The sequence below is a fragment of the Macrosteles quadrilineatus genome, unplaced genomic scaffold, assembly GCF_028750875.1.
Source record: "Macrosteles quadrilineatus isolate MER2022 unplaced genomic scaffold, UCM_ALF_1.0 Scaffold_10__1_contigs__length_6754688, whole genome shotgun sequence".
Classification (NCBI taxonomy): domain Eukaryota; kingdom Metazoa; phylum Arthropoda; class Insecta; order Hemiptera; family Cicadellidae; genus Macrosteles; species Macrosteles quadrilineatus.
This window is the reverse complement of record NW_026542603.1, coordinates 3,739,836-3,764,066: the sequence shown is the minus strand read 5'-3', so window position 1 is coordinate 3,764,066 and position 24,231 is coordinate 3,739,836. Positions and strand designations below refer to the sequence as shown.

Below are 24,231 nucleotides of genomic sequence, written 5' to 3'. Positions count from 1 at the left end.
AAAATAATTTGCATTTATCCTTTTTTATTAAGACTCGTGTACAGAGCCTTGATTGGTACTGTGGTTTAATTAATTTTGGTTAAAACTGTGGTCTAATCATCTCTACTAATCTTACTTATTTCCTATATTCAATGACAAAATAAGAGTATATAAAATAACATCATAGTTCCATAGTTTATATTTAACCAGCTGTTAGTAAAACAAATTATATTGCTCTACTAAAACAAATCGAAGATTACAAAGATTGCTTTAAAAAATCATTTGAAAATCCTAGTATTTTACTATGTATATTTAATTTATCTGTCATCCTCTTACAGAAGAATTGAACGTATCAATGATTAGCATAACACATAGTATAAATAAGTCAACCCTAAGTATGTCTTTACATTTTTATCCAAATGCTGAATTTGTGATACAAAAGCTGAATGTTTATAGCTGTTATGTTAAGCAAATTATTTTATGCCAAAAGCTAGTTTAGAATCTTAGCGTTGGCTGCTAGACTTTTTAAAAATTAAAACTTAATTTCTAAAAAACTGGGACCCTAAACTAAAATTATGGCTTCGACATTCCCTAGTTCTCAAACTTATCTTTCTTTCAATACGAAAATCATGAAAATACGTCGAGTGGTTGATTCAGAATCGTGAAATAAAAAAAACACTGTTTTGAGATAAGAATATGTCTACATGTTAATCGGGAATGTGAGCTATCATAATGCCAAATTTCAGCCCAATCTATCCAGTAGTTAATGCGTGATTGAACTTTAAACAAACACACAAACTTTCACTTTTATAAAATTAGTAAGATTTCTCCATTTTGCAGAAGTATACTAAGAGTTTTAGATTAGTTGTAATACTTTATACACATTTTTTTACAAAATTTTAAGTTTTATTCTAAATTTTTATTTTAAAAAGTGAAATATGTCAATCGGCCATGATAGTCTCCTTTGACACTGTTTGCTTTATAAATAAGCCTTGTAAAAACTCTTCTTTAGACCCGTTTACGACAATCACGAGGCTTGGCCCGTAATAGTTTTATTTTTATTAGTTTTTCCTAAAACATTGTAATGGTTTAATTTTTTGTTTCTTTTTCTATCGGCCCTAATGACTTTTTGTCTTTACAGTGTCTCATTGTCACAGAACTCAATGACCCGTCTAATTAAATACCTCTCTCCACTATGTATGGTCGAGCTTTAGTTTTTCAGTAGCGGCAAGCAAAGTACAAATAAAAACAGATATCACTGCGAGAAGACAGGAGACTGGAGACTGCACTGAAGCAAATGATGTGACCTCTCTCTCACCATAACAAAGATAATATGAGTAATTATGTTTACAGCAGATGTCTACAGATACATACAGTAAATATGCCGAGGCGAGGCGCCCTCATGATCAGCGCCTGCAAATAGCATGCAATAACCTCCAAACACTGCTGCATTGGCCCTGGCTCGCGGACAGTACTTGTACGTAAGGCTAACTCAGTTAATTGATGTTTCAGAGTTGTTATGTTGGAGTCACATCCTCTTATAAAACTAGGAGGAACGCTCACAAATGAAGAAGGCGCAGATCTTTACATTTTAGCCGGCCATGAAGCCAGCTATTAATAGTCCAACTCCACAAATTTATTTTACATTATTTGTTCCTTTAATTTATTTTACTGTAAAATATATAAATATTCTAAGTATTGTTGAATTCAGGCCTTAACAATCTGTGTTACATATTTTTGTACTATGATTTGCGATGTATTATTTTAACTATTTTCCAATGCGGATGTACAGTATTTTCAATGTATCGGTTCCGTACGAAATGTAAACTGAGTGTTTTTTCCTCTTTTTGTGACTACAGATCGTCCAAAAACTAAAAGATGTCTTTCAGTTTTTTAGTCTTTAACTGTCAAAGGGGTTATAAAGTTTTAAGCTCTTGCTGCACTCATGCAAAAGAAGTGTGTATTAAACGCAATAAGTTGTAAAAAGGTTTATTTATAACATAGGCGTTTTGTAAATCTTAAAAGTAATACCTATTTTATCTCCTTGGTGTGTCTCCCCTTTTACAACAACTAACTCAAAACTATCTTGACATTAAAAACTCAGTCTGTGAAAAATCTATGTAATAAAACTTTCAACTATAAATCTAACACTTTCAAATTTATATTGGGAACAGTTGTTGTGTGTTTTGTAAATAGATCAACATTTTTTCTTACTATCATTATTGCTGTTTCCATTATAAAATCTCACATTCGTTACCAAAGATTGTAATCACTCACAAAAATATTACTATTATAAAAACCCTTTCCTGTAAATTATCAAACCACATAGATGTATTTTTCTGTATAGTCAGTTGTAATATATTAGCCTATTTTTGTAAATATACACCATTCCTTTAACATTAAAAAACACCAGCTATATTGAATAATATAGATTTCGGTATTAGATAAATATTTAATGGATAAATAATGAATTAATTAGTTTTCCTTACATAGTACAAGTGTATCTATGAGATAGCTGTGTTTAGATTGAGCTTTGTGAATAGAATAATATTAGACATATCTGCTCATAATTCAGCTCAAATGTGGCTATTTTCAATCATTGGATTTTTAAATGGCAAAGGAATAAATGTTGTGTGCCTTTATAAATTCAGTTGTTTCGATCAAGAATAGGCATTTAGCGGAGAAGTTTTAAATAGTTTAAGATATAATCCAAAGAGTAAAATATGAAAGTATTTTTAACATATGTGTCTAATTATCAAATCTTTATCACCTCTGGTAAGGTTGCATGCCAAACTTGACTTTGCTAGGTTAGAATATTACTTGTCAAAGTCGTGAATAAGAACTTAAGGCTGGTTTGCATTGATAGTTTAAAATGTGTGTTAAATAAATCAAATAATTATTTACTTTTTTACTTTATACCATTCCCACTTTAAAAAATCATTAAATCAGTGCTATATTCATCTGTGGTTAAAACACATACTTCCAACGGTAGAGATTGGTGGGAATCTGATAAAAAAAAAACTGTTGAAAATATCAAAAGTAAATTTATTTAACCTACACACTGATGTGCGCCAAGGACATAAGTATAATGTGTTTTTGGGTAAAATAATTTGAAAGTTGGTGTATTACAAAAAGTAAAAAGGCAGTCTTAACAAAACAGAAAAATGACTTGAAATTCTCCTCAGCTGACCTGTATGGATGACAAATCTATAAATAAACGGTATCAGCAATCTCACACATACTTTCTCCCATAAGCTTGTCAACAACCTTTATCATGGGTAAGCGTAAGCGGTGGGAGTAACTATGATATTTTATAGGGAAAATCACAAAAGCTGCAATAACTTTTAAACCGTAATTTTAATTGTTATGGGGGGGTCGTATTATTTTGTTTAGAATAAAATAATTAGGACTATAACACACAAATTATAACCAAAACCGGCTTTTTTTCTAAAATCCTATTTTTTGTTATTTTATAGGGGGTTTTATGGGAAAATAACAATATGTTGCAATAACTTTTAACATTTTTTTTTAAATGGGATTTGTACTATTTTGTTCACAATTTAAAGTACCATAACATACTAATTTAAATCAAAGCCGGATTTTGTCTAAAATCAGATTTTTTATTTTATGGTGTTTTTATGGGAAAATAACATAAGTTACAATAACTTTGAAATTGTAATTTTCACGGGAATGGGATTTATACAATTTTGTTCAGAATTTAAAGGACTATAACATACAAAAATTTATCAAAGGCTGTTTGCGAGAATATCAGACTTTTCTGTTATTTTATGGGTTTTATGAGGAAATTACTATTAAACATCAAAATTTTGAAAAAATTAAAAAAACGCCTGTAGATACTAAGGTTAAATACAAAATTTCTTAAAAATCAGACTACAGGTGTGGTCTGTAGCTCTGTACACATCCATACACACACATACATCACTTAGCAAACCAATTTTTGACTAAATAATTTTGACGAAAAGAATACTTTCTCCATATACTGTGTATAGGGGGAGAAAGTATAAACTGTGTTACTCTATCATATAACACATATAAACTTATCCAACAAATACAAGGATATTTTAATTTTTAATATGAAGAGGGAGGTCCGTAAAGTGAGCTTTTATCCAAAATCTGATGTTTTCCCAAATAATTTAATTTTTTATTCAATATCCCCGTGTACAAAAATAAGATATTCCTTTTCACTACACATAATTTAAGTTTAAAACTATGTAAATGCCAGTCACTAAATTTGTTTCATATTTTTCTTGCAAGGCTTACATTTTTTAATCTGCAAATCTCTTTGAAAATTAAAACACAATGCAAACCGAGCCTGCAATCCTCTGAGTTTTTGCAAATGTTCTATTTAATTTAAATATTTCTTTTCTTAACTATTTTGCCATTTTTATTTTTGAGATTAGTGGTTTTTCACACATCAGTTGATAACGGTTTAAAATTAGTTCAGTTAGGGATGAATATTTAATTTATCACACCATTTTTCAGTATTCTTATTAGCAATGTGCACAAGCAAGTTTTAATATGAATCTGATATAGACTAAGAAGATATTAAAAGCATGTTTAATTTAAAACATTTTCAACAAATTATTTAGTTTAACAGATTGATTTTTTATAGTCAAGTTTTAACTTCATATCCCTTCAAAATAGTCGTGGATATTAGTCAAATAATTTTCCTTTATCAAATCCATAAATAATTCTTTCAAATATAATATTGTTGTGGTGAAAGCACACCTGTATAGTGACTACAAAGATATATTATGTTTCATTTTATTAATATTTTTATATTTTTGTAATCGTTTTTGTAATTTGGTCGGAATAATACAATTTGTTTAACAAACTCGTCATTCCATTGCTTTATGTTAGTGTTTTTAAGACTAAAAAAAAATCAATTTTAAATATAGGCCTAAGGTTTAAAAATGCTTTAGTAAATGTATCTTATCAATTCATAAAGTTATAAATAATTATTTCAAATTAATTTGTATATTGGCTACTCATTTTTTAAATCACAATTCTTATTATAGTTCAATTAATTTTGCTGAACAAATTGTTAGCATGCAATACATGGTGAGTCCACAATGTTACACTTATTATTAAAAGAAGGAATAATATTGTTATTTTAAATTATGTGGGAAATAAGTTTTGCTGCAATTATCTTAATCCAGTGTGGATAAAATGTGTTATTGAAATTGGATTGTTTAACCAATGCCAGCCAGAAAGATCTTTTGGCACAACAGAAAGAGTGTATACAAATTTATTTTTTTTGTACTACAAATTGGAGTGGTTATCCCCTTTTTGTTTCATTTAATTCTGCTATGTTGATATAACAAGTCAGCCCGATATGAGGAAAAACTGATAGAAAAACTGATAACAAGTCGGAACAAGAACTAATAGGTCCATTATCTACAAACAAAGGGATCTCAAGGACCCTTTAAAATTTTGTTTGTTTGAACTGCTTCTAACTTTAATAATATTTAGTGTACTGTTTATGGACTATTTATTCTTCATTTATCTTTTTTACATTTAGAAATAGGCTAACAAAGTTTGTTTTAAAACAAAAACCATTGAGAATAATGCTGGTCAACTGATATGCTTCCGCTCAAAAGGTATTTAAATTTGTAAATAATTTTACTTTTAATACTTTGTCATTACGTTGCAGTTTGTATGTTGTATTGTTGACTCAATAATCTAACTTGTATATTCTATTTTATGAATAAGTTGTGAATACACAGTTATTTTATCTCATTCATGTTTGTGATTTTTAAATCTAAACATGTATCTAAATATGTAAAATAAAATGTGATATTTATTACAAGACATCTGTTTTATTCCGTACTTGTCCTAAATTTTCTTTGATATACCAGGTATCGTTCAAATAAGAAAGAATAATCTATCCATCATCTACTACTATTATAAAATTTAGGTGGTGTCTGTCTGTGCGGCTGCCCACGACTAAAATACTAAACCTATAGAGCCAAACTTAAGCACAAAGATGCTCCACATTTCTAGGAATGTCATAGGCCTATTCACTTCCCTGAGTGCCTCTCGGGCTACGCCCCTTGGATGTCCAAAGTTTTGAGGTGAGGTTTTCAAAAGTAAAATATTAATTGGTCTCCATGGAGGCATGATGAAGTTTACAATGTTTACCGTTGCGTTGATATTTCAATGAAAACGAGCAGAACTGCCAAATTGCTTATTTTAGAATGCTTATTTGCGGAAATATATGCTCGGGCTTCAGCAGCTATGTTGTGCCATTAAACAGCACCACGAGAAGCGCTTGCAGACGTTGAAGTCCTCACAAATTACTCAGTTGACTTTAAAAAACATTTTCATATGAAGAAGGTTCCAACCCAGAAAAAAAATCCTTAATCCTAAGGAATGAAAAATATAAAATTAAATAAATAAATAGGAATAAAAAAGTCCTTAATCCAGGTTGAATCCTGAGATTCAAATTTATGACTATCGTGTTAATTTTCTTCTAAAAATTCATTTATATGCGTAAAATGCTTTAGAAAAAAAATTATTCAGAGAAATTTACCAGTTACCTCCCACTTAAAATTCTACTATTACCAAAAAATTAACACGATATAAGCCTACTAAAATAATAAATGAATAAATTAACATAAATATATTTTCAATCGGTTAAGAACCAAGCCGATAATACAGTGTGGTAGAAAAGTCCCGGAACGGTTAAATATTTTAAAAAAATAATGCAGATAGATCTCAAATACTTGGTACAAAGTTACAGGGCATAAAACTCTATTTTAACACATATTCAGTGATCCAATAATTCTTCAGGGGGACGGCCCACAAGGAGTCGGAAGAAAATCTTAAATGGAAGCATAGGTCAATATGCACATCAAATTAAAGGTCTTTTTTAGTAGAATACAATGCCGCAAACTGCACTTCAAAAGGTTGATCCTGCGCAAAATGGCAGATGTTCAAAGATTTCTTGAATCCGCCATTTTGAATCTTTGAACGACTGCCATTTTTTACTCAGGCATTCTTTTGAGCTTGAATTTACGGCATCGTAATCTAAAAGTGAAGACCTTTAATTTGATGTGCATGCATATCGACCTACTCTTACGATAACAATTTTCTTCCGATTCCTAGGGCTGTGCCCCTGAGGAGAAAGCGAATAATAGCAATGTAAATTAAATGAATCTTTGAACAACTGTCATTTTGCGCAGGATCAACCTTTTGAAGTGCGGTTTGCGGCATTGTATTCTACTAAAAAAGACCTTTAATTTGATGTGCATATTGACCAATTTTTTTTTTTTTTTTTTTTTTTTTTTTTTTAATAGAGGGCCAGGCTTCAAGTAACCATGGGATTGCAACGCAGCTAGAACAGCTTATTGTGCACCCTCATTCACAGGTCCTCATTCTTTGTCAAATCCCAGGTCCTTTGTGAACCGTGAGATCCTTTTGACAATGGTGACCCGTTCTTCCCTTTGATCTCCAGTCGATAGGCCAAGGGATCTCATGCGCAGACCTTGTAGGGCTGGCCACATAAATATCACGTGGAATGCTGTCTCCTCCTCCTCTCCACATTTCCTACATAAGAGGCTTTCAACTTGAATTCCCATCTTGTGTAAATGTCCACGGAATACCCAATGGCCGCTAATAAAGCCAACCACCTTCCGCAGGGTCTTCCTACTCAGCCCAAGGGCTTCTGCCGCTATCGCACCTGTAGGTGCCTTCAGCATTCTCTTTGACTGTACATTTCCTTCTGTTCTTTCCCAGTTCCTTTGATGTTCTATGCCCATCCACTGGCGAACAGCTCTCCGTGCTGTGTTGTAAGCAATACCACACGTCGGCTCTGGACCCATGAGCGGGCTTTCAGCTCCTTTGTTTGCCCACTTGTCAGCTCCCTCATTGCCAGCAATACCTTTGTGCCCTGGAACCCAACTAAGGATGATCCTGTTGGTCTTTCCCAGGGCTTTCATGGCTTGATGACAGTCCCATACAGCCTTGGAGGTAAAGTCGAAACTGTCAAGTGCCATTAGTGCTGCTTTGCTGTCTGAGTTCATGTATATAGTGTGGCCTATAAGACCGCGCTTCAAACACACTCTCGCACACTCAGACAGGGCCACCACTTCTGCCTGGAATACAGTGGCCATTTTTCCCAAACTTACGCATAACTGCACCTTGGGTCTGACTCCATATATTCCAGCCCCCGTGCCCATTGGCTTTTTTGAGCCATCCGTATACCAGGTGATCCCCCTTTTCATGAATTCAGGTTCACCCTTATCCCAGGCATCCCTGTCAACAATGTTGACATTGTGTGGTTTTTCTAGATCTGTGATCTTCACCATCCTGTCTGGTAGCATTTCCAAGGAGTTCTTTTGCACCTTGTCTACAATTCTTGTGTGCTCACTGGAGGCATTATACTTCCAGTTGCCACTACAAGCCATTCTGTAGGCTGCCATCCTTGCCTCTCCTTTCACAATGATGTCGAGAGGTGGCAGGTTTAGCACTACTTCCAGGGCTGCAGTTGGAGTGCCTCTCATGGCTCCTGTGATGCTAAGGCATGCTACTCGCTGGATCTTTTGTAGTCTCTTTACAGCGGTAGTTTGCATTACCTTGGTCCACCAGACCACCGAGCCATACACCATCATCGGTCTTGCGACCCTAGTGTATAGCCAGTTAGTCATTTGTGGACTTAGACCCCAGGTCTTCCCAACAGCCCGCCTCATCATCATAAGTGTGGTCTGAGAACGTTGCGTTATATGTGCCAAATGGCTGTTCCAGGTGAGCTTGTCGTCCAGCCTTATTCCTAGGTACTTGAACTCCCTCTTAACCTGGATCTGATTACCGAAGAGAGTTGGTACTCTAGCGATATCAACATTTCTCTTCCTTGTAAATGGTACCATTACAGTCTTCATTGGATTGACCCTCAGACCTTCCTGGTTACACCACCTCTCCACTATGGACAATTCCCTCTGCATGAGTTCCAGGCAAGTGTTCATAAATTTTCCTCTTATTAGTACAACAATATCGTCAGCATATCCTTGAGCGTACATGCCCTGTGCATTGAGCTCAGACAGGAGATCGTCAACCACCAGATTCCACAGATTTGGTGACAAGACGCCACCCTGTGGACACCCTCTTTGGGCCTTGACCTCTCTCACCGTCCCACACAGAGAAGCTTGCGCTCTCCTACTTTCGAGCATGTTGCCTATCCACCTCACTACAGTGCTTTCCACATTTCTTGACACCAGCTTTGATACAATAGAGCGAGTACTGGTGTTGTCGAAAGCTCCTTCTATATCAAGAAATGCAGCCACCGCTATTTCCTTGTTCGAGATAGCACTTTCAATCTTACTAAGCAGCGCATGCAGGGCTGTTTCGCATGACTTTCCCTTCTGGTAGGCATGTTGGTTCGGATGCAAAGGATGGCTTACCAAGACCCTATCCTTTATTCGTCTATCCACTAATTTCTCCATGGTCTTCAGGAGAAATGATGTAAGGCTGATTGGTCTGAAAGCCTTGGGCACAGCATATGTATCCCTTCCGGGCTTCGGTATGAATACCACCCTTGAGGTCCTCCATGCTGTTGGTATAACTCCACTGGCTAAGCTGGTCCTGAAAAGACGCACCAAGGGGAGTATCAACTGGTCCCCACCTTCCTGCAAAAACCCAGGATAGATGCCATCGGTACCAGGAGCTTTAAATGGTTGAAATGCCCTAAGCGCCCATTTGATACCGTTATAGGTAATCACAGCCCTAGCGCAGGCCCAATCTTCTCTTACCGTCCGCACCCTAGTCTCTCTTTCTATCTCCACCTGGACTGTGCTCTGCGGTTGTAAGGATCCTGGGAAGTGAGCGCTCAAAAGGCTCTCCAGCACTTCTTCTGGGCCGTCTGTATATGTACCATCCTCCTTAAGCATTGTTCCTAAAGGATTAGCTTGACCTCGAGCTAGTACCCTATGAAGCTTTGCACATTCAGAAACACTCTCCATGTTCTGACAGAATTCTCTCCATGACTCTTTCTTAGCTCTTCTGATTGTCCTATTGTAAACAGTGAGCATCTCTGAGTAGTTGTTCCAATTTCCTGTACGTTTTGCCACATTATACAGTCTGCGAACCTTCCTCCTCAGAGCTTCTAGCCCCCTATTCCACCAGCAGGCTTGCCTAGACATGTTCTTTACAGTCTCTGGGCACGCTTCTTGGTATGAGCTTAGTATGGCCGCATTTAGAGAATTCGCCATACTCTCCACCCCATGCCCTTCTGTGTCTTTTAATTGTCTTAGTCTGTCCCCTAGCACCTCTCGATACTGGTTCCAGTCTGTCCTTCTAACGTTCCTATAGGTCTCTTTTACACAGATCGAACCTATAGTGAATTCAATGTAGCTGTGATCTGACGCTGAGTGATCATCAGATACCCCCCATTTTACAACCTTTGTCGCCGCATAATTACTAGCCAAGGTTATGTCCAAAACCTCTTCCCTTAGTACCACCCCTCTCCTCTGTCTAAAGGTTGGTTTGGATCCCTTATTAAGTATAACTAAATTAGATTCAGCTACAAAACTTAACAAGCTCTCACCTCTCTCATTGATATTGCTGCTGCCCCAGGCCACATGATGGGCATTGGCGTCGCAGCCCAACAGCAGGTGTTTTCTTTCCCTGGCTCCATATTCGACAACCATCCTCATTTCTCTGGTCGGTGGTGGTTCCTGGGAGTCATATGGCAGGTATACTGAGGCAAGCAGGATTTTGACGTTACCGTCACCCATCTGCCCGTATACCTCGGTCACGGCACAATCCCTAGAACAGAGATTAGTGACTTTCAGTGTCTTAATATTTCTACTGACAAAAATGCAAGCTCTAGGTTTGTCACTGTCAGTATCATATATCAACTCACCTTTTGCGGTGCTCATCCCCATGATTCTGCCTCCTGCGGTCCATGGCTCCTGGATCAGAGCCACGCCTATGCGGCCGGCAAGAATTTTCTGGCAAAGCGTAGCCGTAGCCGCCTTGCTGTGCTGGAGATTTATCTGGAGCACCGCAACCATCCTCTACTTGTGGGGATCCTTGCTCCCATGCAACCTGAAGGTTACCCTCTCGCAGCCCAAGAATGGGCGCATCGCAAGAGACTTCAGCTTCAGCAGGGAGTTTTCGTCAATTATTATGACCAGGAATTGTCCGCTAGGGTTTGAGTTCCCCCCAACGACCGCCCAGTGGTCTGTGTCAAGGTCATTCTGCAGCTTTATGCCCTGCATCACGTCCTTCTTGGTTGTTGCCCCCGTTGTGGTGGGAACAAACACTGATACTTTCACAGCCTTTACAAGTTCTTTGGCTGGGGCAAGCTTTAGCGAGCTGCCCTCAAAGGGGCTCAGCTCCTGAACCTGTTTGACCAGCCATTCCTTTGTGGTTGTGTTAGTACAGCCGACTACTAGGCATCCACCTTCAAGATGGCAGCTGCTTATCCTGACGTCTTTGCCACGAATGGCCCGTCTGGACAGCTCCCCCTTGATTTTGTTGGCTTCAACCTCTGTCAATTTCCTGTCCGGGTGTTCAGTTCTGGCGATTGCCATCTTCTCTACGGACAATGTCTCTGAATATGTGGGTGCCGATGTCCTCTTTGAAACACCGGACCCCTCTCCTTCCTTCCTCCTTGACTTCTTTTTATCACCCCCAGCATCCTCAGGTGTCAGGTGCTCTCGCCCCCTCTTTCCACCCGTCCTTCTAGAGGCTTCAACAGAGTCGGCTTTGGGAGTGCCGCCCTCACCCTGCTTTTTCCCAGCATCCTGGTTCCCAGAGGAACCGGCTTCGCCGGGAGCAGAGTTCGGGTGCTTGGCAGCCCACGCCAGCCTTCTCTCACTTCTAGATAGCACCTTCTCGCCTTTGGCTAGAGCTTCCGCTATCCTTTGTCTTCGTAACTCTCCCCTGGAAAGTCGTTTGTTTTTTCGTTCCTTTCCAGTTTCCGGGAGCTTGTCATCTTCATCAGATTTTAGTAGGCCTTCCTCCTCCATTAGGGTCGGATCTTCTACATTTACACTAGCAATAGAAGTGCTTTCGACCTGTTGGTCACACTTTTCTTGCTCATCAGTTATGTTTTTGTCAGTTTGCTTACTAACTTTTGTTTGGACATCCATTTTGTTCCCACGAGTACCGGGTATATAAGGTCCCCCTCCCCAGTGACCCGATTAGAGAGGTAAGGGGTTCATACGACTGGGTTCCCCCTGGTTCCCAGAAGGCTCCGTTTCTGACACTGAGTATTAGGCCCCCAGTGCCGCAAGGCTCTCAGCACGGGTCGCATTACACCTTAGCCCAGGGCCCGCAGTGCTCAGACATAGCTATTGCTATGACTGAACGTCTAGGTGGGCGCCCTGCTCTAAGAGAGGCAAGCCTCTCTTAGACCAGCACGAAACACCCAGTTCTGATGGTGCTGCTGCCCCCCACCAGAGAGTCATTCAGGACTCTAGCCTAGATCCGCCGAGATCAGCGTGACAGGGGCCACGACGTGAACGGTGCAGTCATTGGACTACACAGGCCTGTACTTCATTTTTGTACTGGCCTTCTCGGACGGTCTTGAGCACCATAGATGCCCCTGGGGGAGAAATAGTCCTCGGTTTCAGATATCATTGCAGCTTTAGCTGTCCGAGGAACTACCGCACCCCCTTAACCCCCTATATAACCTTAACCCCCTATAACCCCCTATATTGACCTATGCTTCCTTTAGAGATTTTCTTCTGACTCCTTGTGGGACGTCCCCCTGAAGAGTTATTGAATCACTGAATATGTGTTAAATAGTAATATGTATAGCAATATGTAAATATGTTTAAAAAAAACTCATTCAGGCTATAGAGTGGCCTTCCTATAGACTTCTCATCCCATTGTAAATTTTGAAGCTCGTTTTTCATGTCTAGTTCATGTACGCCACACTAGGCGTTAGTGTCGACGAAATTTTGTTTCTACTATTTTAGGGTTAATTTCTTGATTTGTGCTTTACTGTATGGTTAAATATTTTCAATTTCAATTTTCAATTGCTTTATTCATTGAGAAGTATACATAATACAGCATTTGAATAGTGTCAAAGATTACAATTATTAAAATATAAAATACAAATTAAAAATAAATCTTAAATTAAAAAATACATCTCCCCATACAGATGCCTTCTTCTAGTATTCTTGAGGGAGGTGGAAAAATTCTTCTTGAGAATAAATTGCCATGTTTGAATTTTTTTAGTTTTGTTTTAAACTTTTTTGGATCTTTTTCATTTCTAATTCCTCCGGGGATATGTTTAAAAAAACTTTTACCAGCAAATGATGGTTTTTTTTCATAAAACTTTAATCTGTGCCTATTTTGCAAAATCTGATTTTTTTTTCTCGTTTCATATCGGTGAACCGGTAGATTGGATACATCGGATGAGGTTTTATTTTTAAAAATTAAAATTGAATCATAAATATACTGCCCATAAACAGTTAGTATGTTTAGCTGTTTAAAGTGCTCTTTTGCCGATAATAACTAGGGGACAATTTATTGTTTATGATTAGATCGTATTATTTGGTTGAACGAGGTTTTAAATGTCTGTATTAACGGGAAACAAATTGTAAACAAAACACGACCTCTACATAAACCGTACAGAACTAACAATAAAATTGTCTTCAGCTGTTCCATTAGGATGAGAAATCTACTAAGTGAGTATGTTTTGTTTTATCTATGCTACTAGCCATGCCTTCAACACTTTATCAAACATCGTTTCAAGGTTCTTAATTTCTTGGGGCAAATTGTTGTAAATCTTGAGCGCTATGGTCGGGAAAGCATTTTTTTTAGTTTTAGAGAGCCTGCAAAAAGGATGAAGGTCTATTTCCTGATTATGTCTTGTTCTGTACGTATGGAATGTATTTCTGGTCGGAAAATTTTGAATGATGTTTTTTACATATGATGCACATAGGAGAACAAAGTGGCTGTAAACTGTTAAAATTTTGGTTTCTATAAAAAGAGGCTTGCAGTGGTCCAATCGTTTTCTAAAGGTTATTATCCTGATAGCCTTCTTTTGCTCTAGAAGAACTTCATGGCAGTTAGGCGCATGCCCCCAAAGCAGCAGGCCGTAGCTTAGCACGCTATGGAAGAGAGCGTGATAGACGACCAATAGGTATTGTGGTGTTACCAGCTTAGACAACTTTCTTAGCAGACACACAACCATAGATAAAACATACTCCCTTAGTAGATTTCTCATCCTTATGGAACATCTGAAGACAATTTTATTGTTAGTTCATGTACGGTTTATGTAGAGGTCGTGTTTTGTTTACAATTTGTTTCCCGTTATTACAGCCATTTAAAACCTCGTTTAACCAAATAATACGATCTAATCATAAACAATAACTTTTCCCCTAGTTATACAACCAAACAGTAAAGCAGAAATCAAGAAAATAACCCTAAAATAATTGAAACGAAGTTTCATCGACACTAGCGCCTTTGTGTAACGTACATGAACTAGACACGAAAAACGTGCTTCAAAATTTACAATGGGATGAGAAGTCTACTTGTGTTGGTTAGTCTATGACACAACTCTCGATAACCTTCTGCATCGTGAGCATGGGCACAATCACCCACATATTGAGGGCAAAATAAAATGGCACACATTGAGGGCGCATGCGCGTCGAGCTGTTAGCTTGTCACCTTGTGCGCGCACAAGCGCCCCTGAGTAGGGCCGCTTTAGAATTTAAATTAAATGTTATTTAAATAGATTTCATTTAAAATCAATTATGACAAATGGAAATTCACTTAGGGCTGCAGGTTTGCCGTGTTTAATATTTTGTCAGGAATTCAGAAATTTTATAGCCTATTTAGAGGGTCGAAAATGTGAAAATTCAATTTTTAAAACCCCCCTTAAAACTTTTTCACCATAGTCCAATCGTTTTCGTTTTGGTCTGGTACGCAAACTTCAAGACGCGTTTGGTTTCAGCAAACCATAGTAATCTGTTTTATAATCAACGCACCTACTCATTGCATCTTTTATTTATTTCTGCTCTTTGCCTGCATGCTCCATTGATATTGATTTAGTTTGGACTTTTTCTGGAATCGGATTGTCATATTGTCAATGTCTCGTCGTTGTTATTGTTAGGTTGTTGTTGCCTGTTGGTTGTTGTAATAAGTTTAGTTTCGTTTCAGTTGTTCGTCTGTCTACCTTGTCTTACATTAATAGGCTAGCTAAGGGACTAAACTTATGTTTTATCTATGATTATAATATAAGTGAAAATATTATAAAACCTAAGCACTGCCTGTTCTAGTGGGGCCTTGGCCGAGTCTGGTCAGTTCAGTTTGTTTTGTTATTGTTAGTACTTTGTAGTTAAGTTCAAGTTGATTGAAATTGAGGTTAGTAAAATTAATATTTCGAAATTTCACTCAAGCACTCAAATTTTAGACATTCATAACTTAGCTTTCAAGTGTTTATACTTTCTATATTGTGTATGTCTATATTGTTTTCATTTGGCATATATTATTAACAGGTGAATCCTATTATTATGATTAGCTAACAGGTTTTACAGAACTTGGTCAACCATCATTGTCAAACTAAATTTTAGGTTCACTAGGTACTATTGATTGCATAATTTAGGCAAGTCAAACATAGGCCTATGTTGAAAATTTAGCTCAATAGTCTACTTAGTCGATGCAAATTGCAAATTAGTCAATTGATAAAAGATTGTCTTTTTATACAATCTCTCTTACAGTAAGTTAAAAGTCAAAATAGGCCTAGCCTAAGTTTAAGTAACCTAGGCCTAGGCTTAAACAGTTTTCTTTGAGAAAAAAGGTTAGGTTAATCAGCCAGTCCAATAAAGCGTTGCATCACATGCATCCTTATAGCCGTGTTTTACCCTCCGAGTGTCCATAGTTTAGGCCTTAATGTCAGCCTATTTTTGGCGCATTTGCAAGGTTTTATTAAAACGGATCTGAGAAGCTTAAAACAATGTTAATTCTACTGTTCTATATACCATTTTGTTTGGAAAATCATGGGCTTCAATATTATACATAAAACATAAGGAACATTTGTTTCAAAAATTTTTTTTAGATAAAAAAAAATATTTTGGAAAAAAAAATAAGGTAATTATATCGACCTCCGGACCTCACGCGAAATTAAAATTTTTTTTTTCCAAAATGTTCGAAATTTCACGCTGATTTCAAAAATGATTGTCGTTTTTTTCGGAAACGTCCCGTTTTCCCGGAAAATGGGAAAAACGGGAAAAATATTTTTTGCTCAAAACCCATGTTGTGGGTACTCAAATTGTGCGGAATTCCATCCTGAACAAGAATATGTAAATTTCATTACGATCGGACGACTATTAAGTAAAATATCACCGAAAAACGGGAAAACGGGGAAATTTTTCTTTGCTCAAAACCCATGTTGTAGGTACTCAAATTGTGCAGAATTTCATCCTGAACAAGAATATGTAGTTTTTATTACGATCGCTTTTAAGTAAACATCACCGGACAGGTTACCCAACCTAACATAACCTAACTTAGGTTTACATTAAGTTAGGTTAGGTTAGGTTAGGATAGGTTAGTTTAGGTTAGGTTAGAAGTTAGGTTAGATTAGGTTGAGTTTCGTTAGGTTAGGTTAAGTTTGGTTAGGTTAGGTTAGGTTAGAGTTAGGTTAGGTTGGTTAAGGTTAGGTTGAGTTTCGTTAGGTTAGGTAAGGTTAAGTTTGGTTAGGTTAGTTTGGTTAGGTTAGGATAGGTTAGTTTAGGTAAGGTTAGTTTAGGTTAGTTTGGTAAGGTTAGGTTAGTTTAGGTTAGTTTACTTACAATACTCATGTTATTGATAAACTTACCTAACCTAACCTAAGTTCCTAAGTTAGGTTAGGTTAAGTTAGGTTACACTAAACTAACCTAACGTAACCAAACTTAACCTAACCTAACCAAACTTAACCTAACCTAACGAAACTCAACCTAACCTAAACCAGCCTAACCTAACCTAACTTAACCTAACCTAACCTAAACTAACCTATCATAACCTAACCTAACCTTATCTAAACAGGATTAGATTCGAAGGTTAACAAAACTCAACCTAACCTTACCTAACCTAAACTAACCTAACCTAACTTAACCTAACCTAACCAAACTTAATCTAACCTAACGAAACTCAACCTAACCTAACCAAACTTAACCTAACCTAACCTAACGAAACTCAACCAAACCTAAACTAAACCAACCTAACCTAAACTAACCTATCCTAACCTAACCTAACTTAACTTAACCTAACCTAACCTAAACTAACCTAACCTAAACTAACCTAACCTAACCTAACCTAACCAAACTTAACCTAACCTAACGAAACTCAACCGTTTAGAGCAAATAAAAATTTCCCCGTTTTCCCGTTTTTCGGTGATATTTTACTTAATAGTGGTCCGATTGTAATAAAATTTACATATTCTTGTTCAGGATAAAATTCCGCACAATTTGAGTACCCACAACATGGGTTTTGAGCAAAAAAATATTTTTCCCGTTTTTCCCATTTTCCGGGAAAACGGGACGTTTCCGAAAAAAACGACAATAATTTTTGAAATCAGCGTGAAATTTCGAACATTTTGGAAAAAAAAAATTTTAATTTCGCGTGAGGTCCGGAGGTCGATATAATTACCAAAAATAAAAAAATAAGTTCGCGCTCAATTAAATTGTATAAATTATAGGCCTATAAATATTTGAAAATAGCCACTTTGTTCTAAATTTTATGAGGATTACAAATATATAATAATATAAGGAAGTAGATTTGCAAATAAATAAGTTATGGGCAAAAAACAGATTTCAGTAGGCCTACATAGCGTTTAGCTAAGAATACATAGCCTAACCATAGCTAGGAATCTGGCTGATAATTTACATCAATATCACTACCTACTTCTTCAGGATCATCAACCAGCCCTTCAAAATCACTTAAATCTTCTTATAATGCACCACGTATACCGTATCACTACTTTTGATTTTTAACACTAAAACAATGATAAACGTAATAAAACACATCAGTCATCGGTCCGAGGTTAACAAAGCTGTTTACAAATACGCACGTCAGCTGTCTGCTACAATATTTTCGGAACTAAAATGAATAGCGCTTAGAGACAGACCTCCGGAGAAAGCTCTGAATCTAACAAAAAGAACGATATGGATCTCTGGATCTAACTCGATCCAGTTCAATCCGATTCAGTCAGTCATAGAGCCTTCGCCGTAAACGATGTTCGTGTGTCGAAAAATCGACAAGTGACACTACACAAAGTGTGTCGTGAGTCGATTTTTCGACAAGTGACGCTCCGAGGGTTAAACAAAGCCAGTTGGTGGGCAGGCTACCTACCTGACTCAGGTAACTGAGCTTAAAATGCACCCAAGATAGAGGGATGTAATCTGTCCCGTCAGTTTAACCTGCTGTAACTGCTTTTAAGCCACATTTACACGAGGCCAGTAGAGCGGCAGGTTACGGGGGCAGGTTAGGCCTTGCCTTTAATGTATTTCAAGTAACCTGCCTGCCAACTTGCCTTGTGTAAATGTGGCTATAGGTATATTTATTTATTTCCTCTCAACGGTTACACCATTTTACAAATACTGTACATAATTTGTTACATGTCGTGTCTAATAGTCCACAAAATAGTAAGCAACAGTAAGTAACTACTCTAACAATAAATATACAATAAATAACAAATAATATAACAATAACAACAGCATAAAGAGATTTGTACATATTAACAATAATAATAACAACAATTTTGACTAGATCAAGTAAGTGTAGTGCTTGACATTACAAACATGGATGATATTGACAAACAAAACAATGAAGAGATGAAATAAATAAATTGTAGGGCACATGATTATGTATGAAGCCTGACTACATTGAGAAACAAGAAACAGTTAATGACACAGGGATACAAAACAACAGCAACAAAAGGGAGATAAATAAATTTAAGTTTATGTAACTAGTGACTAGATGGAAAACAAGAATAGTTAGATAAGGAGCTGGTTGATCTTCGACCTGAAGACGTGAGTTTAAACGCCAAAAAAGTCGACATCAGCTCCAACTTCGCTCCCTAGCCGGTGTAGGCGAGATATCCCACTGTTGTAAGTAAATATGTTGGGAAGAACTGCCGTTTGAATATGGATCTAGTTCCTCTTGGTGCAGTGAAGTTGATGCAACTAAGAAGTTCTGGGCAGTCCATGAGGCCATTAATTTCTTTGTATAAGAAGAGAAGATCCAGAAACTTTGTCTAATGCGAAGAGCTTGAAGGTTATACTGTATCTCCAGGTCACAAACTGGGGTTTGGGAGTATTGATAACCAAGTTTGAATCCCAACATCTTGATGAAGTGTGTTTGGACTTTTGTAAGCATTTGCAGATGCCCCACTTGATAAGGTGTCCAAATTGTTGAGCCATATTCAAGTATCGGTCTGATCAGTGTTTTGTAAAGGACAATGAGAGAGTGAGGGTTGGTAAAGTCCTTTGTTGATCTATGAATAAATCCCAGTAATGAATTTGCCCTGTTAATAATGTTGGAAATATGCTCCACTGGATTTAAGGTTGGTGTAATGATGATCCCAAGGTCCTTTACCTTATTCACCCTTGATAGTTTTGAGTCTTCAATATAGTAGTCAAAACCATGGGTTGTGGTCCTACGACAAAATGACATGACTTGACACTTTGAAATAATAAGAGACATTGCATTATTTTTACACCAGTTAACAATGCCATCAATTGAGTTTTGGAGGTCAACATAGTCATCTATTAAGGCTACAATTTGATCCCCCCAGTTAGGCACTCATATCAGTTTAAAAAATAATAATTATGGTTATAAGCGATTGATTGATACAATATCCTAAACACTTTACCTTTAATACCTGCTGTGACGTCGTTTACCAGAATTTCTGGATATAACTTACTGTGTCAAGGATAAAACTGAAATATTAGGTATGTACATTATTACTACGGTACTTAAGGCAAGATGGCCTTGAGCCTATACTCGGTGCAACACATCAAAATATTCGTCAACTGAGTACAGTGGTCGGTCAACTAGCCAGGCTTTGACTTTTCTTTTAAAAGCGAACGGTTCACAAGTCTTAAATCTTTGGGGGAGATCATTGTACATCTTCAGAGCCCTCCTAATGCGGAAACAGCTTTGTGTTTTGGACAGCCTGCAGTAGGGTATGTGAAGCTGGTCCCTGATACGAAGGTTGTCACTAAGTCACTAAGTATTCTCATTAAGTTATGTGTCCCTTAGTACGGTAGTTTGTTTAACTTATTTGTTTGGTGCTCCTACTCTTTATGGCTAAGATATGATTTTCATAGAGAAAAACATTTCTCTACAAAACGTTGTCTTGCATTATTCTTAGGATGTCATGTATTTTTTAGAGCCATGCCTTACCTGGATGATGATGATCCTGTCAGATTAAGTGCTTATCTACACCGAGCAAATGGATATACTGTAAGTACTCTTCTGCTATAGGCCTAAAACTAACTTTAAGTTAAATTTTTTAATCTTTAAAAGCTTGTACCTTTTTGGTAGGTACCTACCACTGAAACTAACTTACTTACGTTACTTATATTGAATTTTTTTACTTATCTAGGCCTAACTTACCTAAATTAGACTAACTTATTTTAAGCACTTTTTACCATTGGCACTTTTGGGGGAAATGCCTATTTCACCCTAAAAATGTCGTTTGAAAATCAAGAAAAATAATAGAAATCGGTGATTTTAGATGCATTAAAAACTTCTTGGGTAGGCCTACAGTTTCTTAACTGGGCTGGGCTATATGCTAAAATCGATTGAAAATATTGTTTAATAATCAATATTTTTACTATATCAATTAAACTTAAACTGCCATAACCTAACCTAACTTAGGCCTGCCAAACTTGCTGGATAGGCTAGTGAAAAAATCAAATAAAGGTTTACTAATCGAATTGATAGTTTCAAGTCGGTATTAGCATAGCCCAGTTAAGAAACTGTATCCAACTTCTTTTTACTTTAAGTAAATGGTAATTTTCTCATTAAGTTATTTAGGCCATTTCTAATACTTTTTTCCCCTTCCAATTTTTCAGCAAACACCTTACTTAGGCCTAACTTATTTCACCCTAAAAAACACAATTTAAAATTGTGAAAGCATTAAAAATCCACTAAAATTGGCACACTTGACCGGTAAATGTGTCAATAACTATACTAACCTAACCTTTTCAGTCGAATGAAAACCCGAGTGAATTCCACTACAACAACAACTGGTGGCGTTCAATCGGTGCAGTGGTTTCAGTCATTGCAAAGAAAATTATCGAATATAATTTTACTTTAAACATTGGAGTTTTCCCGCTTGATTCCTATTGTTTGTTGTCATTTGCATTAATATTTTGTTACTTTGGTATAAAACGTAATACAATGACAACATTTACAATTAATTAAATTTTTTTAGTTTATTACATGACTGCAAGATTTAAATTATTCAGTAGGCCTAATGTCTCTAACTCAGTATAACAAATATTCCTATTTATTTGTTACCTGGTTTTTAAAACAGATTTTACTACAGGCATTAAAATCTAAATCATCAGTATATAAAACACAGTGTCTTGGCAATTTTATATTTTGAAAACAACAAAAATAAATGCAATTACATTTTATGTACCATCCCTAAAAACTGTTCCCAATTCCTATCCGTCAGTTTATCTACAACTGATTTTATTCGAGTATAGTGTTACGACTAGTTTCATCACCGACGACTGTTTCCAGTCATTCCTACATAGTGGGTGACATATTATATGACATATTGTTACAAAAGATTACTAACACGTGAATCGTTCAGTTTATAAAATGAAACGTGTGCACCCAAGTGGCGCAAGTAAAATAAAAATGGATAGGAAATCTTTCAAAATAAAAACAAATTAAAGTCAAACTGTTTGAACTTATGGTTAGCAGGTTAGCTGGTTTCAGTTCCGATTCTGCTAACAATGAGAAGTCGCAAACAGGCGGGCGGAAATCATCAGAAGTTTTTTGTAAGCCTTACAACATTTAAATTAAAATACTTTTGATTAGTTCTGTTTGTCTTTGTTGTTGAAGTACAACTATGGAGTAAAATGTGTGATAAACAGTAAATGCATTCATAGATGTATTCAAAATTCAAAAGTGGTACGTGATATGCTTTTTTACCATGTATGGCAAAAACTCCACGAACTAGGTTTTGGTCTTATTTTTACATTGAAGACTTGAAACAGTTTTAAGAATAGGCCTTTAAGTTTTATGGCAGCTATAGAGGTGAATAGAAATACGAGCAAATTGTATATCAAATTTAAATTGAATGATACCTTGGAATTAGATTCATAAATACATAGATTTTAATTTATGGAAATTTAGCAATTATTAATTTAATCAAAATTATCAAAAACCTTTAAGCATTTAAAACCACCTTAGGCCCTTTTTATGCACCTGCGGCATGCAGCAAACATATGCTAACTAATTGTTGCCGCGAGAGCACCCCATGGTTCTTGTTTTATTCCTGGCTGGGGGCCTCAAATCAACATCTAGCCTCCAATGGAGCCAGACCGGGCCTGGGTTGGCTTAGGGTAAGTTAGGTTAGGTTAGGTATAAGTTTAAGTTAGGTTATTATATATTTAATTTGGTTTACAGGTACCCAAAAATGGGTAATGTTTTGGCACTTTTAGTATTTTTTTTTAATTTTCAAAGGAACCTGATGTTCTGGGTAAAAACGGCATTTGCCAAAAAATTGTTTAAAATTGACTAAGTTAAATAATAAGAAAAACACATAAAAAGTAAAAAACTAGGAAATTTTCAAGCCCCAAAAATCATTGATTTCTAGTGCATCTTCAAGATGATATAGGCCTAGTTGTTTCCCCATAAGTGCCAATGGTAAAGTGCTTAAAATAGTCTACTTTTGGTAGATAAGGAAAAAAAGCAATATAACATAAGTAGTATAAGTTCAGTATTACCATAGATTAAACATACTCCCTTAGTAGATTTCCCATCCTTATGGAAGAGCTGAAGCCAATTTTAAGTTACTGTCAGTTCTGTCCGGTGTACTGTAGAGTCGTGTTTTGTTTACAATTCGTTTCTTGCTACTTCAGTAATTTACAACCTCGTGTAGCCAAATAAAAATATCTAATCAATAATCATAAACAATAACTTGTCCACTAGCTAACCAAACAGTTAGGCACAAATCATGAGAAACTAACCCTAAAATAATATAAACGCAGTGTAAAGAAAACACCACATCTACAGTACACCGGACAGAGCTAACAATAAAAGCTATTCCATAGGGATGGGAAATCTACTAAGGAGTATGCTTTATCTATGGTAGCCTATCATCTACTTTCCTGTTAAAGGGAACATTCATTGTTATCGATAGTTGTTCTGTATATATTGATACTTTTGTTTTCCTTTACGATCTATAACTTATTCCTTCTGCTTTAACATCTTCAAACTTTCAAACGCATTTAAATCACAAATTGAAAACTTTTCTTTTTTAGGCAAAAATAACTTAAAAGGCCTATTGATTAAGAAATAAAACTGTTCTTAAAACTTACATAAGTTTTAAATAACCAAACTTGCTGTACCATTTCAAAACTCTGCTAGATGACAGAAAATGCTTGTGAAGAATAAAACTTGAAATTTGAAATGTGACAGCAAGTTTGGTTAGATAGGTTAGGTTAGTTTAGAACTGTTTTATTTAGATATTACTAGCTGTACCCGCGGGCTTTGCCCCGTTTTACTTCATAAGTGAGCTCGTTCGCATGGCTCAATCACGTCCTGGTTGAAGTTCGTTCGCTACGCTCACTCACCTTTTGGTTGCAAATTAGCTGTAAACTAAAAAAAAAAAAACAATAGTGCTGCACCCTGTTGGTAATCCTTGTAACTTAAATGCTATTGCACATCATAAAACTGAACCAACTTGTTTAATTGAAACAGCTGTTAAGATTCATTAATTCCATTTAAATATGAGTATTCATAAGGTTAACATGGGAAACTCCAGAGCCACTGGGGCGGAGCCCGAGAGTCCGATCAGAATAAAAACAACTTAGTTTTCCTATTTAATGCCTAAAGAATCAGTGTACCAAATTTCAGCCTCCTAGGTAAATAGGAAGTGGGAGAATTAGTGATGAGTGAGTGAGTCAGTCAGTCAGTGAGGGCTTTGCCTTTTATATTGGTTACACTATTTCACTTAACTTATAAATGTTTACAATTTGATATCAGTTTCATAGACCAGTTTTATGTCTGTAATTAAAACTTCACTTGAAAAAAATAAGTAATTTAAGTTGTGTA

At 36.3% G+C, this 24,231-nt stretch overlaps 2 protein-coding genes across 11 annotated transcripts in view; both read left to right on the top strand.

Annotated features, from left to right (window-relative positions):
- Nucleotides 1–2,882, top strand: part of LOC129004620 (mitogen-activated protein kinase kinase kinase kinase 5-like) — a 71,481-nt gene extending 68,599 nt beyond the window's left edge. For all 10 annotated transcript variants that reach the window (XM_054433156.1, XM_054433165.1, XM_054433163.1 and 7 more), the window contains one exon: nucleotides 1,492–2,882. In XM_054433156.1, the coding sequence (XP_054289131.1) occupies nucleotides 1,492–1,597 (106 nt within the window). In that variant the 3' untranslated portion in view covers nucleotides 1,598–2,882. The remainder of the gene's footprint in view (nucleotides 1–1,491) is intronic.
- A 12,551-nt stretch (nucleotides 2,883–15,433) lies between these two features.
- LOC129004656 (KAT8 regulatory NSL complex subunit 3-like) overlaps nucleotides 15,434–24,231 on the top strand; it is a 47,255-nt gene continuing 38,457 nt past the window's right edge. Inside the window, exons 1-2 of the mRNA XM_054433209.1 lie at nucleotides 15,434–15,452; nucleotides 20,325–20,397. Coding sequence (XP_054289184.1) covers nucleotides 20,329–20,397 — 69 coding nt within the window. The 5' untranslated portion in view covers nucleotides 15,434–15,452; nucleotides 20,325–20,328. The remainder of the gene's footprint in view (nucleotides 15,453–20,324; nucleotides 20,398–24,231) is intronic.